Source organism: Eulemur rufifrons, chromosome 18 (genome assembly GCF_041146395.1).
Source record: "Eulemur rufifrons isolate Redbay chromosome 18, OSU_ERuf_1, whole genome shotgun sequence".
NCBI lineage: Eukaryota > Metazoa > Chordata > Mammalia > Primates > Lemuridae > Eulemur > Eulemur rufifrons.
This window is the reverse complement of record NC_091000.1, coordinates 68,372,968-68,390,322: the sequence shown is the minus strand read 5'-3', so window position 1 is coordinate 68,390,322 and position 17,355 is coordinate 68,372,968. Positions and strand designations below refer to the sequence as shown.

General features: G+C 45.9%; 1 protein-coding gene across 2 annotated transcripts in view; it reads left to right on the top strand.

The window, feature by feature from the left end:
- Window positions 1-2,111: 2,111 nt before the first annotated feature.
- RIPK1 (receptor interacting serine/threonine kinase 1) overlaps window positions 2,112-17,355 on the top strand; it is a 35,187-nt gene continuing 19,943 nt past the window's right edge. Inside the window, exons 1-4 of one of the 2 annotated variants that reach the window (XM_069493069.1) lie at window positions 2,112-2,189; window positions 12,596-12,807; window positions 13,641-13,797; window positions 16,039-16,176. In XM_069493069.1, the coding sequence (XP_069349170.1) occupies window positions 12,656-12,807; window positions 13,641-13,797; window positions 16,039-16,176 (447 nt within the window). In that variant the 5' untranslated portion in view covers window positions 2,112-2,189; window positions 12,596-12,655. Of the gene's footprint in view, window positions 2,190-5,681; window positions 5,804-12,595; window positions 12,808-13,640; window positions 13,798-16,038; window positions 16,177-17,355 lie in introns of those variants that run through there. The other variant, XM_069493067.1, reaches the window with a different exon arrangement.

The following is a 17,355-nucleotide window of genomic DNA, read 5'->3' as shown; positions in this document are numbered from 1 at the left end:
TTGCTGTGGACAGAACTTCCAACACAATGTTGAATAGCAATGGGGAAAGTGGGAACCATTGTCTTGTTCCTAATCTTAAGGGGAAAGATTTCAGTCTTTCACCATTGATTAAAATTTTAGTGTGGGTTCTTCACAAATGCAATTTATCATGTCGAGGAAGTTCCCTTCTATTCCTAATTTTCTGGGTGTTATTATCATGAATGAGTGCTAGATTCTGTCAAAATATGTATCTATTGAGATGATCATGTGTTTTTGTTTTTCCTTTGTTCTATTAATGTTGTGTCTTCCAGTGATTGATTTTCTTATGTTGAACCACACTTGCATTCCTGGGCAAAATACCACTTGGTCATGGTGTATAATCCTTTGAATATACTGTTGAATTTGGTTTGATCTATTGGAACAATAGCACTTTGTGCTCAATACTAAATGTCCTGATGAAGATTTTATATTTTATATTTACCAGCATAAAGAGACAGAAATACAAACTCTCCTACGTGTACCTAAGAGGTTCGTGGAGTTAGAGGTATCCTTTCTTGGTACACTGTGCTCATTTTTCAGGAATCTGGTTTTAATTTCATGGTTTCATTAGGAGAAAACGGCAGTACACATTTTGTTTAAGCAAGCTGAACCCAAGACGGGGCATGTAGACAGGCGCACACCCACGTCCTGGAGCTGCCCCACGCCGGGGAGCCGAGCAGCGCCATTCTGCTTCCCGAGACAACACCCATCTCACCGTGGCCAGCCCTGGGCCGCGAGTCCGAGTGGCTGTGGATTCCAGCCCAAGCTCATTTGTTTAAGTCCATCCACCAGAAAGCTTTTGAGGAGTTTCCAGTTCAGGATTATTACGAGTAGAGCTGGATGAACACCACTGCATGTCTTTGGTGAGCATGTGTTGGCATTTCTGTTGAGTACCTGGGAGTGGACTTTGTTGGTGAGGCCACATTTTGACGAAGCTAACAAGAGAGAGCTGCAAAAAAATTATTCTTTATTCTGAAGAAAAGGACTAGTTAAAAGCCCAATAATTATGGAATATGAGTCATGGAAGAGAGGGTAGGGGTTGACTGAGTCAGTGTTTCCCAAACATTAATGTGCATATGGATTGCTATGGGCTGAATCGTGTTCCCCCAAAATTCATTATGTTGAAGTCCTAACTCCCCGTACCTCAGAATGTGACTGTATTTGGAGATAGGGTCTCTATAGAGGTGCTTAAGTTAAGGTGAGGCCTTTAGGATGGGCCCTAATCCAGTCTGACAGGTGTCTTTATAAGGGGAAACTTGGACACAGAGGGAAGGCCATGTGAAGACACAGCAAGAAGGCAGCCATCTACATGCCAGGGAGGGAGGCCTGGAACAGATTCTTCTTCACTGCCCTCAGAAGGAGCCAACCCCGCCCACAGCCCTCAGAAGGAGCTGGCACAATGAGGGGCTGCAGGTCATGAACGGCGGCACCGACTCCCTGAAGCGGTTTCTGCCTCTGAAACCCGGATAGAGGTCACCGTCTGGCTCGGTTCCGTCTCTGTCACTTTGTTGCGAGTGGTGGGGCTGCTCACACCAGCACCGCGGCCCACACACCCGGGTTGCAGAAGGGCTCGGGCACTGGGACTCGGGACGCCTGGGCTCTGTATCCCGGCCAGGACTAGTACTAACTAGCGGAGCAAATACTTCGGTGCTAACTGAATCCCTCCTGGACGTAGGACAAGAGGCGTGGAACGCAGACCCCGGGACCTTCCTGCCTGTGTGTCACTCTACCTTCGCTTCCTGGGAGCGGAAAGGACCAGGTTCCGGGATTCCTCTTCCCAAATCCCCCCGTGTGTCTCCGCTCCCTGGGCTTCCTGCCTGCTTTCTTCGGGCGGTCAGTTTCAGGACGCTTTCCCTTTCAGAATCCCGTCTGGGAGTCGCCCTGGGCACGGCGGGCTGAATTTATAGGACGAAAAGAGGCGCCCACGCAGGGCCCCGCCTGCCGCCCTCCCCCTGCGGCCCGGGGCTTTCCTCGGCCCCGCCCCTTGTGTCGACGCAGGCCCGCCCATCAGTGGTTTCGGTTTATAAAAGGCCAAAGGGTTTATAAGGCTGCGGATGGCCAGCCCCGAGTCAGAGTGAGAGCCTGCAGCGCGCAGTGAGAAGTCGGATCCTGCGCCTCGGGGGCGGCATCCAACCTTGGAGCGCGGCGACGGAGGCGAACGAAGGTGGCAGGTGGGGTGTCCCTGCGCAGGGCGGGGATGGGGCCGGGAGTGGCGAGCGTTAGGACCCGCAGGCGGACGCTGAGGGATGGACCGAGGACGGGAGCGTTAGCTCGGCTCGGGCAGCTGTCTCGGAGCAGAAATGTCCTGTTTCGCGCGGCGGCTGGTGGTGGCGCAGCCGGGCTGTGCCTCGGGCTGGCCCCGGAGCGGTGCCGCGCGGTCCCCGCGAGCCCCGGGCGCTGTCCCTACCCCCTGCCCTCTCCCGGCCTCGGTCCTCGCCCTGCAGCCCCGTCCCCACCTGCCGCCCCATTTTCTCACCGCTCCTCTCCCCTCAGGGATCCGCAGAAGGACGTCCGTCCTACCTCTTCCCTGTCCTTTAAATCACCCGTCTCCTGTTCCAAATCCGAGCGCTCCTCACCCATCCTGTCGCTCTCAGTAGCGCGGCCAAACTGAGGGAGCCCTGCTTGTTCCTGGCCACCCCTGCAAGGCCTAGAATGGACGTTGCCACACACAGCCCTTGCTGCAGCGCCCAGTGTGGTGGGGGCCACACGCACGGGGACAACGGTCGCGCTGGGGAGGTGTCGCGTGGGAGGGGGCCGGGGCTGCGATCGCTAGTGGAGCTGGGAAGGGGAGTGGGATTAACCTGGTGACGGAGGTGGGCCTTCTAAGTGGGATAAGCCGTGTTTGCAAAGGCTGCGAGATGACTTTGAAAGGGGTCAGGGCGGCCAGAGCTGGAGGCTGTGGGGGGGAGCGAGGCCTGGGCAGGGGCGGGCGCCTTGGCGAAGCCACTTCAATAAGGCGACTTTGAGACCATCCTTAGGGACAGGGGAGGTTCAGGGGAGCGGTAAAAGGATCAAGACACTGTTCTCCTCTCAGGATGCCGTGCGTGTGTGTGTGTGTGTGTGTGTGTCACTGTCTGTGTCTGGGGTGGGGTGGGGGGAGCCGGTTCTGTTTATTGTCCCAAGGCTTCTGCAGTGGTTTGGTTTGCAGTTTCCTGGGCACAGTGGGGAGTGGCTGCAGGGAGACCAGAGGCTCTGGAGGGAGCCTGCATGGTCCAGACTGGGCACAGGACCGGAACTGCACAGGTTGGAGAGAGACTTGGGGACAGGAGGCCTTGGTGATGGGTGTGGGGGGACGAGGGAGAGATGGGAAGGAGTCAGGGAGGCCTCCCAGGGTCTCAGGGGAGCAGCTGGGTGAGTGAGGGTCTCATTACCAAGGACACTGGGAACTGTGGTCTGGGGTGGTGGCAGGTGTGTGCTGGGTTTCAGGTAGGTGGCCAACAGACCTGCCCAGTTGCATTCACACGTTGCCTCCACTGGCTTCACAGCTGCTGCCTCCTTGTTCTCGCTGGTTTTACTGCCTCCCCTTTGACTGTTCCTGCTTGCCTTTCTGTTCTGGCATTCTACAGGGATGAGTCCCTTCCCCTCATGTGCAGTCTACTCTCATGGCTTTGGTGGTACTAATGAGTAAAGCTCTCAAACCCACGTTTCTGAGTTAGCAAGAACATTGAAGACAAAACAGAACGCAGCAAAAAAACAAACAAACAAACAAAAAAAAACCAAAAACCCCACACAGTTGTCCCAGCCCAACTTCCAGTGTTTGAAGGTCACATGATGTCCAGAGGATAGTGATATGCAGGAACTCTTTCTGTCTTTCCCATTAGAATGTAAGCTCCTTGAATGCAGTGTAGAGAGTTTTGTCTTTGATTCATAACTGGGTCTTTAGTGCCTAGAACAGGTACTCAGTAAATGTTTATTGAAGGAATGAATTCCTTTTTGTACCACTTGTATCTACCACCGGATACTCTTAGCTAGTACCTGCTTGGCATACAGTAGACAGAAAGGTTTGTTGAATGAACAGGTATCCCTTTAATCTCTTTTCATATGTACAGATCTTTTTAACAATAATTAATAGACTTTATGTTTTAGCACTCTTAGTTTTACAGCAAAATTGAGGGAGAAGAACATATCCCCTCCCACCCTGTCCCCTCAAAGCCTCCCCTACCATCAACATCCTGCATCAGTGTGGTAAATTTTTTACAACTGATGAACTAGCATAGATTTATCATTGTCATCCAAAGTCCAGAGTTTGTTAGGTTTCACTCGTTGTGTTATACATTCTATATACCTTTGACAAATGTATCATGACATTTATCCACTATTGTCGTATCAGACTATACAAGCCCTAAAGGTCTCCTGTGGTCCACGTATTCATCCCTCCCTCCCTGTAACCCCATGGCAACTACTGACCTTTTTTTTACTGTCTCCATAGTTTTGTCTTTGCCAGAATGTCATATAGTTGGAATCATACATTATGCTGTCTTCTCAGATTGGCTTCTTTCACTTAGAAATATACTGTTAAGAGTCCTCCATGTCTTTTTGTGGCTTGATAGCTAATTTTTTAGTGCTGAATAAGATTCTGTTGTATGGTTATACCATAGCTTTTTTTTTTTTTTATCTATTCACCTAGTAAAGGACATCTTGGTTGCCTTCAAGTTTTGGAAATTATGAATAAAGCTGCTGTAAACATTTGTGTACCCGTGTTTGTATGGACACAAGCTTTCAACTCATTTCAGTGTGCAATTGCTGAATCCTATGGTAAGACTATTTAGCTTTGCAAGAAACTGCCAAACTGTTTTCCAAAGTAGCTGTAACATTTAGCATTCCCACTGGAAAAGAGTGAGAGTTACTGTTGCTCCACATCCTCATCAGCATTTGGTGTTGTCAGTGTTTTGGATTTTAGTCATTCTAGTAAGTGTGTATTACTATCTCAGTTTTTTAAATTTGCAATTTCCTAGTGACCTATGATGTTGAGCATCTTTTCATATGCATATATGTATGGTGAGGTGTCTGTTTAGCTCTTTTGCCCACTTTTAATCAGGTTGTGCATTTTCTTATTGTTACACTTTAAGATTTCTTTGTATATTTTGGGCAACAATCCTGTATCAGGTATGTCTTTTGCAAATATTTTCTCCCAGTCTGTGGCTTATGTTCTCATTCTCTTTACATATATATCTTGTTACAATTTGTGATCATGTGCACATTTTATAACTTGCTTTTTAGTATAACACAAGTATTTTCAATTTTGCTTTAAACTTCACATTTTAAAGGGCTGTGAAATAATCATCACATTTCTTCCTCTGTAAGCGCACTCTACAGGTGAAGGGAGATGAATGGTAATTTGGGTATGCTAATCCGCAGAGCACCCGGACACTCCTAGACAGTGTCCCCACTGTAACCCAGCCAGTGCTTTCCGCTAGGTCAAGCCGCCTCCCCTCCGCGAGCAGAGGTTTCTGTGTCTTCTTTTCTTTAGACCTACCGATTCGCTTGAAACAAGGTAAAAGCGCGCCCCGTTAGCTGGCAAGAGAGCTCGGGTCTCTAAAATGTGGGAACAAGGCCTGGCTGGCGGCGGGGCGGGCGCTCTGACAGTCCTCCTTCTCGGCGGGAGGAGGCAGAGCGCGCAGTCCACGCCCTCCCGCCGAACGCACTCAACGCGGACGCGCGGCCACCGACCGGCCTCCCGGAGCGCGGCTGTCCCGGCGGCCCACACGTCAGGACGCCCGAGCACGGCTGTCCGGGCGGGATCGAGGGAGCGCGGCTGGACGGCGGGGCCACGGAGCCGGGCGCGGTGAGCGGGCGGGCGCGGGGCGGCCACTCCCGAGCCCACCGAGCCCAGGCCCGGGGACCCCCTCGTCCGGGCTTGGGCACCCTGCCCCAGCCCGCCCGGCGAGACTGCCCCGGCGTTGGATTAACCGCTAACTCTCCCAGCGCCCCTGTTTCCCTCACCCGGGGCCCCGCAAATGCGCCGCAGAACCGAAAGTAATTCTCCAGTGTGTCTGCGCGGAGGCCGCGGCCGCCGCCAAGCTCGCCGGCAGCGGGTTTCCGGGTAGCGGCCCCCCTTTCCGACACCGGGTGCGCGCGGGGGCGGGGGCGGGGCCTGCGCGGGGCGGGGGCGGGGGCGGGGTCCCGGAAGTCCGGCTGCCGGTTGGCACCTGTGGCGCAAGCGGCGACGCTCTCTGTCGCCCGAGACCTGGGCGCAAGTCGGGAGGGCGAAGACCTGCCCTCGGGCCACGACTAGGGTGTGGCGGTGGAATAGTCGCTTTGGTGTGAACGGCGTTGTTGTCCTTGAAGGGACGATGGGTTGTTATGTAGTATCATTAAGAAAAAGTAGTGCCTGCTTTTGCATAGTTCTGTCCCTGCATGGGACTTCTCATGAACCCTTGGAAAGGGTCTTTTGGTGTTGCACTTGGGACCGCAGCTGGTTGGGAAGCCCATTAAGAGTATTCCTGCGAAATCTTAGACGTCCGCTGGCAAATGGGAAAGGAGCGGTCAACAGCGGCTGAAGGGACGAATGTCATAACCCTAGGAGGAGGCTGCTTTGGTCGTCAGTGGCTTTTATGAAGTCCTACAGACTCTTTTCAGGGTTCGGAAGCGGATAGGCTGCGCGACAAAGCCTCGCAAGGATGGGTGGGGGTAGGTCTGGGGTCATTTGGCTGTTCCGTGATCGTTTGTCTTGGGCAAAGCGTGAGGCTGTTCTAATCAAGGAATTTTGAAGTCCTCAGTGTCTTTAGGCCACTATTAGTTCTTCCCTTGTTTACACTTGAAGAAACCAAGGCAGGCAGTGAACTTTGACATGTACAGTGACTTAGTACTTGTCCACGTTTTGTGACTGCCAGGAAGGTGCACTGAGTAAGGAGGAAATTGTGATCAGCTAGATTTGTGGAGTACTGCAGCTCTTCCATACACCAAAGTGAAGATGAGACTTGTTTAAAATGAAATTTGGAATGTCCCATCATTATTTTTATTGATAAAACACCAAAAACAATTAATTTTAGTTTTCATCTATGTGCATTATATTTTGCCCCAGAAATATGTTATACTTTCAGGATTGTGAATCTGAATGAGTATTAAGAAAAATTCCTAAAATAGCCCAAACTGGGCAAGCTACTATGTAGTGCTTGTTGATCCATAACATTTTCCATAATATGATCCAGGAATTTGAAAAAAATATATAATTTCCCATGCTTTGGTTGGTTATTATATTTTGGAAAAAATGGTTGACTGTATTAATCTGTACAATGTTGATTTTGAACCATATATTTCCTGTGTTTTTGAAATTCTGTACATTCCCTTGTTTCTGACTATAGTATACTTATTTAATATAGGTGAGTAAGGCTGTAAGATTGAGTCTTTGCATCTGGATTTTTCCAAAGTCAAAAATGTTTGCTATCTAGAGAAACAGCATGTGTTAGTGAATTGAGAGCGAAAGTTTGAGCATCAGGACAAAGGTTTGATTCCAGAATCTAGTACATTAAGTGAATCATTTAGCTCCAAATCTTAGTTTCTTCATTTGTAAGTTGAAATCATGATAAAATTTACTTCACCGGTCATAATGTGCTCATGTAGGTGATAATACTTGTTTAAACTCTATTTCAGTCTGTCTCTTGATGATCATTAGGCCCTTCCTTGCTCAGAGCTCTTGTTTATCTGGGCAAAGCACCAGGCTGCTATAATCAAAGAACCTTGGAGAAGTCCTTTGGTCACTTGGATACCCGAGTAAAATCAGAGTTCTGTTAGCAGGGAAAAAGGGGGCAATGGCAGGTAGGCAACCAACATTTTCTATCATAGTCTCGTTATGCATGGTTATCATGGAGAAATGGGGACAAATTAGTTAGAATATTGATATATAGATTGATCCTGCCTTAGAAGGTAATATCCGAAATTTCTTGGAATTTCCCATTAATTTCAATAGTAAAAGATCACTTCCCTGAGTCCCTGAATTAATATCCATTTATTCAAAAACATTAACAAATGCCGTTAAAATGCACACAATTACATTATTAGCTGAAATTAGTATGCCTTCATTAATTGCTCTGTAACGTGGCTATGTAATAACATGGCTATGTAACATGGCTATATAACCTGCCTAAATTCAGTGTTTTTGTGGCTCGTGGGTATCCTTCACTAAACTGCTCACAAGGCCTTCCTAAGATACCCAGTGCTTATAAGGTTGAATTGTCCATGAGGGAAAAAGGGGTTGGGGGAGGATAGTAAAAACAAAAGAAATCATTGGAAACCATGCAAATGATGTATATGATTGAGATCTGACTGAACTAGCATGGCAAGACTATAAGGAGAACTGACTTGGGTCAGGAACTGAGCTCACAAAGTCTGGCGGACCCCCCTGGAGGCCTCCTTCCCCTGAGCTCCACCGCACAGACAGGTGGCACTGCAAGTCCTGTTTGGTCTTGACAAATTTGAGGACACGTGGCCTGGACTGAGACAAAGATACCAAGTAGCATTCCTCATAAAGTCCTCATGCCATTTGGGCAAAAGATTTCAGGGCATGTTGTAGTTCCTATTTCCTTACTGTTTGTGAGCATTTTTTAATGTTATTAAGCGTTCTTATACAGTATCATTTTTGAAAACTCCTAGACATATTTCAGAGTATGGATGGGCCATAACTCAACCTCTCCTTTGTACATGTTAATTATTTTGTGTGCTTTTGCTGTTCTATTTAATGTTACCAGGAGCATCCTTGTACATAAACTTTATCAGCATCTCTGATTTCTTAAATAATTTCTTAGAGTAAAGAACTACTGAGTCAAGAAGTTATTCGTTTCAAAAAATAAAATTTTTATTATAGACTTAATTTGTGTTTATTGTAGAAAATTTGGAAAATGTAGTAAAAATGTAAAAAAGAAAGTACAAATTACCATCCAGATGTAATTCTTGTTAACATTTTGGTGTCTTTCCCTATATCTTTTTTCCTGTACATTTATCTATATCTGCTTACATATATACACACACAGAGAGATATATTCAAATATAAATATGTATTATTTTTACAGATTTATTCCTTGAAAAGTTTTGAAAGGCTATATAATATTTTGTCTCATGAATATGCTATCATTCATTTAACTATATCCTTTAAAATATTTTAGATAGTTTAATTGAGTTCTTTTTAAAAAATACTTATCCATTTAATGATCAGCTGTCATGTTGGGTTCCATGGCACTGGAGACAGTGCACAGGACAGTTTCCTGTCTTCTGTGAGCTTCATGGAAAAAAATTTTCAAATTACAGCTGTCATAACCGTTGCAGGAGAAAAGTACATGGTGCTGTATAAATGTCTAATGGGAAAACTTAGGATGGCTTCCCTCAGGAAATGCCAGTTTGCTGAGACCTGAAGAATGAGCAACATCTAGTCAGCCAGAGGTTGGGAGAAGGTGCCCTAGGAGGGCAGCAGCGGAGGGCAGGACAGATTACCACATGTGATGGGGAAGTTGTGCCTGCTCCTGGGATCTACAGCAAACGGAAAAGGAGGCATAAAATCAATGTCCTGACTTTTATGCCCTCTGTCTGCCCCCACCCCGATCTCATCCTCACGAGGATTGGTCAGTAGAGACCTGCTGAGCAGAGTGATGCCAGCTGCACGTTGGCATTCTGGAAGCCTGGGTGGGCGGCCAGGCCAGAGCCAGAGCCATAGCCATAAAGCAGGCAACAAGGATGTCTTCCCGTATATTGCTTTCTCATACAATCTTTAGCAGTTTTGTGAGGGGGTCATTATTCTTTCATTTATCAGATGAGGAAGTTGAGGCTTAAGTTCCCTGAGGTCACAGGGCTAATGAGTCACAGAGCTAGAATTCACGTGCATGACAGGAAGGCTCATGGTGTCCTTCCAGCTCCTGCTGCCTCACCTTCACCCCCTGCCTCACCTCGGGCTCCTCAGTCTCCCGCCTTTATCCAGGCAGCCTCCTTCTCTTCCCCAAGGGCACTTCCTCCTGCTGGGCAGTGTCTTCAGCATCGTGGGGAAGGTAGCCTGTAGAAGCTGCTATGTGGGCCTCGTTTGCTCGGCAGGGCCAGCCCGAAGCCTTTGGACACTGTGCAGGAGGCTGGTCACCTGAGCCACCTGCAGCAGGCTACTGGACAAGACTGTTTTCAGACCCCCCTCCTCAAGGTACTTTTTATTCTTTACCTCCCTGCCCTCCAACATTTATTATGAAAAACATCAAAGTGCAAAGTTGAAAAGGTTTTACGATGAACTCCCCGATACCCTTTATTGGTATCATCTTACGCTCTTGCTTCGTCACGTAGCTGCCCCTCTCCGTTTTCCCATGGCTGTCCATCAGTCTGTCTGATTTGTTGATGCATGTCCAAGTAAATTGCAGATAGCAGTACAGATCTGCCTACATAATTCAGCATGCTTACCATTAACTAGGGTTCCATGTGTTTACAGGTTTTCCTTTTGGTGTAAAATTTACCTGCAATTCTTAAAACTACATTTGCTGAGTATTGACAAATGCATATGCCTGTCCAACTCTAGCCCTCACTGACACTATAGAACATCACCAGCACCCCAGGAAGCTCCCTCATGCCCCATCTCGAGCCTCACCCTGCCCATGGGCAACCAGTGTTCTTTTTCCAACACAGATTAGTTTAGACTGTTCTGGAACTTCATATAAATGGAAATTATATAGTATATATGCTTTTGTATAAGGCTTCTTTCACTCAGCGTCATGTTTTTTGCATTTCATTCATGCTGTTTTGTGTATTAATAGTTCATTTTTATTGCTAGTAGTATCCTATTGTGTTAATATACCACAGTTTTGTTTTTTTTGTTTTTTACCCATTCTCTTTATTGATGGACAACTGTTTCCAGTTTGGTACTATTACGAATAAAGCTGCTATGAACATTGTATAGGTCTTTTTGGACACACATTTTCATTTCTCTTGGCATTGGAATTGCTGAGTCATACTTATAAAGTACATTTAGTCTTATAAGCAAAATATATGCATTATGAAATGTAAAATATGTAGGTGCTATTTTGATGACCTTCGAAATGTCAATATTTCATGCCCTATCAAATGGTATTTTTCACTGTCTGTATTGAGATGCAGGTATTTCTGGAATATAAAACATTCATAACCCCTCTTCTACCCCCTCCCCCCCACTCAAAACACAGACATGCACACTCATGTGTGTGCGCACACACATGGACACACACCCCAGTGTGTATGTCCTGTTGGTATGCATGGAGTTTCTGTTTTGCCACAAAGCTCTTTGCCAGTCCTTTTTCTCAAATGGTTGTACCATTTTATACTCCTACCAATAATGTATGAGAATTCTGGTTGCTTCCCACCTTTGCCAGTATTTGGTGCTGTCAGTCTTAATTTTAGATATCTTGGCTGGTGTATGGTGGTATCTCATTGTGATTCCCCATGGATTTTTATTCTTCATTTCAGTTTGGGGAAAATGAATGAATATGAATAAATGGAAGAAAAGAAGGAACAAGGGTGAACCAGATAGTTCTGTTTTGAGATTTGACATCATATACTTCACAGCACTGTCGGACAGGTTCTCCAAATTTTCATCCTTTTTCACATCTTCCTATTCCTTTTAGAGAGTGCATTGTCCTTTTCATATTCCTCACATTCCTTTTTTTGTTCATAATTACTTTAACATTATTTATTTTCCAATGCTATTCAATAGTTCATTTACCTGAAGTTCTTTGGTGCCGAGTACTGCTATTTGTTGCATTTGCAGGGTCTGGCTCATGGTGAATTTTTTCTTTTGTGTTTTATAATTTTTGAAAGAGGGCTCATGTTAAAGTAAGTTTTATTTGGGGGAATCCTGTCTGGCTTGGTGTTGTGTTTGCTTTAACTTTGTAACCTCAGCATGTTGTCAGCCTGTGACCACTTCCTGTATAAAGTTCTTAGCTTGGGGAGTCCTTGCCTTATCTTATGAGCTTCAATTCAAAGCCCAAATCTGTTGGAAGACAGGCCCAAGGTTATGAATTCACACAGACTTGTTTAAATGCTCCATGTCTAATCCAAGACAAATACGTTCGTTGGTTGATAAGCTGCTTTTTTCCTAGTTCATCTTTTCATGGAGGGGTAGCACTCTGAGCGGTGCCGTGTAAAGGGGGGAGTCTTCATTCCAGCCCTCTTTTCTTGCATGCTGTGACCTCAGCTCCTGTCCCTGGCTGGGCTTTAAGCCCCGACTTCCGGATGGTGAGGTTGGTTAGTGCCCCACAGGGCTGCCATGTGGGCCACTGCTCACACCTGGTGCCCTGTTTTTTTGTTTTTGTTTTTGTTTTCTGTCTCTAGAGTTCTTTTCCTTTCCACTGAGCTCTGCTGTGCATTTGAATGGATGTTTGCATTATGTTATCCAACACATACAGGTCCTTTAGTGGCGGGAGGGTTTTTAAGATTTTCTAGTGCTCCATATTGCCAGAAATGAAAAGTCTGAAGGAATAAAAATCAGGGTCTTTCGGTGATTCTTAGAAATATGAAAAATAGCTCATTTTACAGACTATAAGTCTATTCTCAAAAAAAAAACAAAGGCACAGCAAGCATGTGGTGGGACTTTATAAAAATGTATGTTTTTGTCCTGAGTTAGCTTCTGTTTTCTTTACAGGCAGGTTTCTTTACAGAGGGAAAAAAAGTATAATTTTGAGCATTCAGAAGGCAACCAGACATGTCCTTGGATGACATTAAGATGAAATCCAGTGACTTCCTGGAGAGGGAAGATCTGGACAGTGGAGGCTTCGGGAAGGTGTCTTTGTGTTTCCACAGAACCCATGGACTCGTGATAATGAAAAAGGTCTACACGGGGCCCAAGCGCACTGAGTGAGTTGGGAGCAGAGGTGGGTGGGCCCAGCTCCAAGCTGGCCAGGGAAAGTGGCTATTGTGGAGGTGCGGGTCAGTGTGGGGATGAGCCCAACACTGGTGTGGTGTCAGGGGTGATGACACCTGTTGTTATCACCGATGGGGATTCTGAGGCTGGGTGTGGCTAGTAAATAATGGAAGAGAAATGAAGGGGAAGGAAATTGAGAAAAACAAAAAGATAAGAGTGGTAAGGGAGGCAGTGAGAAGAAAACAGGAGGTATCAGTGAAAATAGATAAATTCGCTTCTCATTTTTGGTGAGGACCAGCCCTAAGTATGAAAAAAAAAAGGCAGTTCATTCCTGAAAGGTTCCAAGAACCCCCTCTTTATAGCCATCAGTGGAGTGGTGGTACCTCTCTCCTTGCCAGAGTGGTTAGGAGAGAGGCTGTGTTTTTTGTTGTACTGTCCAGCACAATCTTTTTTTTTCATTTAGAGAGAGTTTCACTTTGTTGCACAGGCTGGAGTGCAGTGGTGTGATCATACCTCACTGTAACCTCCAACTCCTGCAGCACAATCTTTTTTTCAGGTTACATTACTGCTGTTCACATCCTTTTCATTCATTCATTCATTGGTTTTACATTTCTTGAGCATGCAATGCTAGTTATTGGGCAGGCGGGCTATAGAGATGAATGAGAAACTGCTCTGCCTTCCAAGGCTCGTGGTCAGTGCCTGGAAGAGATCAGAACACACCCAGGAGTATGACCGACGCACACGTGACGTGGTGCACGGGAGGTGCGGGCAGGGGTCTGGGGCGCTGGCTCTGGTCGTCTCAGCGCGGCTCCTTTCCCACCCGCAGGTACAACGAGTCCCTCCTTGAGGAGGGGAAGATGATGAACAGACTGAGGCACAGCCGGGTGGTGAAGCTCCTGGGCCTCATCATAGAAGAGGGGAACTACTCCCTGATCATGGAGTACATGGAGAAGGGCAACCTGATGCGTGTGCTGAAAGCCGAGGTAGGGGTCTCCACCTCGCGCACTCCTGCGCCCAGCACCCGGCCTGGCCGTCTGGCAGGGCTGCCATGCGCTGTTCATTTGTGCCTCGCTGGTATAAAATAATCCCTTTGTGAATTGCTTAGTAATGTGGATTTTCTGAAGTCAGTCCTCGTTAAATTTTCTTTGCCTTTCACTGTCCTGGGGGTGGTCTCTGTCCTCTCAATCCTGCTGACAGTCCTCTGTGTCATGCAGTCTGTGTCTTAGTACTGTGGTTGGCTGTCTACCATACCCGTCAGCCACTCTGCAATCCACGGTCCAGAGCTGGGCCCTGTCTTCATGAAGCACGTGGTCTCATGTGGGGTATATGCACCATGGATGACAAATACGGGTTGACTGATGAAAGCATCTGCACTGTAAATGACTGTGACAAATATGGATTGATTGACTAAGTTGTGTACACTATACATGAGTGTGAGAGAAGATGGAGTATTAGTGGTTGTAATTTGATACCATTCAAGAAATTTTTATTTTAGGTTGAATGTAGAACATTAGTGGCAACAACATAGGATGAGATTTAAAACACGAAAATAAAAATTGTTTACTCAAACCAAAGAATTTTAAAACATCGTAAAAGTTTATGAGCCTAGTAAGATGAAGGCCTTGTGCTAGTTTCTCAGGAACTAGCCGGTAGCCAGCAGGCTGGAGACAGGAAAAGGCAGGTAGGTCAGTGAGCGGTGACGGGGACGGTGCTTTGATAGACGTACTTGGGGCCCTGCTGTGGAGTGGAGAGGAGAGGTGCCCACCTGCCAGGATAGACACAGGCTTCCAGTCTGAAGGACAAGTAGGTGTTTTTGAAATAGAGAATTCCAGGCATGGAGAGTCTGCTAAGCTGGGAGAACCGTAAAGCACTGGATTCCACCAGAACGTAGATTGTATGTGAAGAGTGGTGGGATGTGGCTGCCTTTATCACAGATACTCCCCCTTTTCCACCTTCTCCCCACCCCACGATTGCCAAGTGAACAGACATTTGTTGAAAATACCTTCGGGAAGAATAAGATTGATTCATTGATCATAATAAACATGGATCATGGTTTGATCAGATTGCTTTCCTCCCCAATCCAGCTAAGATCTGCTGTTTGAAGCAGGCATTGTGATTGGGAGAGAAGCCCCCCGGGACTGCAGGCTCAGGCAGGAAGTCAGGAGGACCTGAAAGAAAGAAGCAGAAAGCGGGTGGGAGGGGGGCCCTTTGCTTGCTCAGAATTTTTTCCTAAGTCCAAAGGTATGCCAAGGAAGAAGGGAAAAAATATCTTTTTTCTACTTTCTGTGTGATGGTGATCAAGCTGTCAATACATTGGTATTGATGGACAGCTACATTATGTCCTAAATATGGTTTGAGGAGTCGACTTGGGAATCTAACGTTCATCATTAAAATTATTTTCCTGTTAACCAGTAACCAACACACCCATACATTTTTAGGAAACATCCTGTTAATTTAATAAACTGGCTTTTCAGAGTTAAGCAAAACTAAAATTTAATCACTGTACTAGAAACTGGAATTGTTTATATTATGTTAACATGGGTGTTCATATAACTAGAATATAGTTATGAGTGTGAGTAACCTCAGACTCTACAAAGACCTGAAGTATCTGACATAAGGCCACCAAATTGATGTTAATTAACTTCGGCATAGTTTTAGCATGATGTTTATCTCACAGATTAATTTTTACATGGCTGTAATCAGTGTGAACCTATTCCTTTGTATTCTTTTTTCCCTTAAGTTAATTCACATGTACATTACCATGACATTGTTCCCATATTTAAAATAAATATACTGTCACATCATATGAGTATACAATAGAAAATGTTTGTTTGTATATTTATTCATCTATTCGTTCAACAAACATTCCAGGTACCACCCTAGATACTAAGGATACAATCTTAAATGATAAAAATAATATATGTTTTTGTTCTCAAGGAGCTTAATTTTATAGCATTTTTATATTTTACCGGATTGGCATGGAATTTTTGTTTTTACAGTGACAAATGCAGCATGAGTGCCTTGGCCCTGGAATGAACTCTCTCCTGCCCCACAGTCACGGCAGTGCTGCAGAGCGTCTGCTAGGAGGAAGCCTGGTAACCTGCCCTCAGGTCCAGGTCCCGCCCCTCCGCCTAGTCTGGGACAGATTTTTATTCCTGTGAAACAGTTGCTTTGGCTTATTTGATTACCTTTGCATTTCATAGACTTAATGTCACTTATTTTAGATCAGTATCCCACTTTCTGTAAAAGGAAGGATTATTGCGGAGACCATTGAAGGCATGTGCTACTTACATGGAGAAGGTGTGATACACAAGGACCTGAAGCCCGAAAACATCCTTGTTGATGGTGACTTCCACATTAAGGTAAACCATAAGCTGTAGGCTTCTAGAAGGTTGGCTAATTTTTAGTTTTAATTTTCCACTGTAAGTCCATTCTCGTAGATGGTAGATGGTAAAGGAAGACCTGGCTCAGCTTATAACTGGTGGTGGTGGTGCCAGAAGGCTGTACCGAGGTTTGAAAGGAAAGATGCAGGCTTAATGGGGTCAGGAGATAGCTGGCAGGATGTAACTCATATCTTATGGGAGGAGTGGAACTGAATGGGGTAGATGAGAAAACCTCTTTCCTGGAGTGTGTTTTCCTCCTCTGTTAGACAGACGATTGAAACATTCAAGACTTAACCTTGTTCATCTAGGAATGGGCCATTTTCCTCATCATTTTCCCCAGGAGATCTATGTGAGCAAGACTCTCCTCCTCTGGAAATGCAGGGTAATGTGAAGGTGTGTGCAGAAAATCCTTAGATTTCAGATATGACCTGAGAGACAGATCAGTAGTGAGTTGGCCATTTTGGCATCAAAAACCTGTTTTGAAATTTGGCTGATTTATAATTTTTATTTGTTTACTTCCATCTGCATTAAAAAAAATCAGTTTCTTTTTGATAACTCTTTCCGTTATAGTAAAGGGAACAAGGGAAAGGGATGTGTCTTTTGTCCATGCAAGGGCAGGGTTTAACTAGGGGGACATCTCATCTAATTGGCTTTGGCCGCAGGAATCCAAGCACAGGAATCTGAAAGGGGAAGTGACATCACGGGGGAACCCAGGGCCTCCTGGCCCAGGTGTCCTTCTCTACCAGAAGATTCTGCTTCTAGCACTTTGCCCTCATCTGGGACAGATGTTTATTTCTATGTCTATAAAGAAGGGTCTTTCTTTAAATCAATATCTTATCTCTTCTATTCTAGGTTAGAATCTGTTAATTTTAGATGATCATGTGCCAAAATTCATCTCCAGATGCTTGCTTGGATTCCCAGAGGCAGACCTGGAACGGCCAACTTTGGTTTCTTCTTCACTGTGTGGTTCTGGCATTTTGTCCTGCCACCTCCGTCTCTGTTCTGTGTCTGACCTTGGTATTTTTCTCTCTGCTTTCTTGTCTGTCTTTTCCCTTCCTCCCATCCCGTCTTCTCTTAGGTTCAGGCTACCAACTCAAAACTGGCAGCACCACAGTCCTTATCCTCTGTGTTTCTTTGGGATCCTTGGACACTCGCATC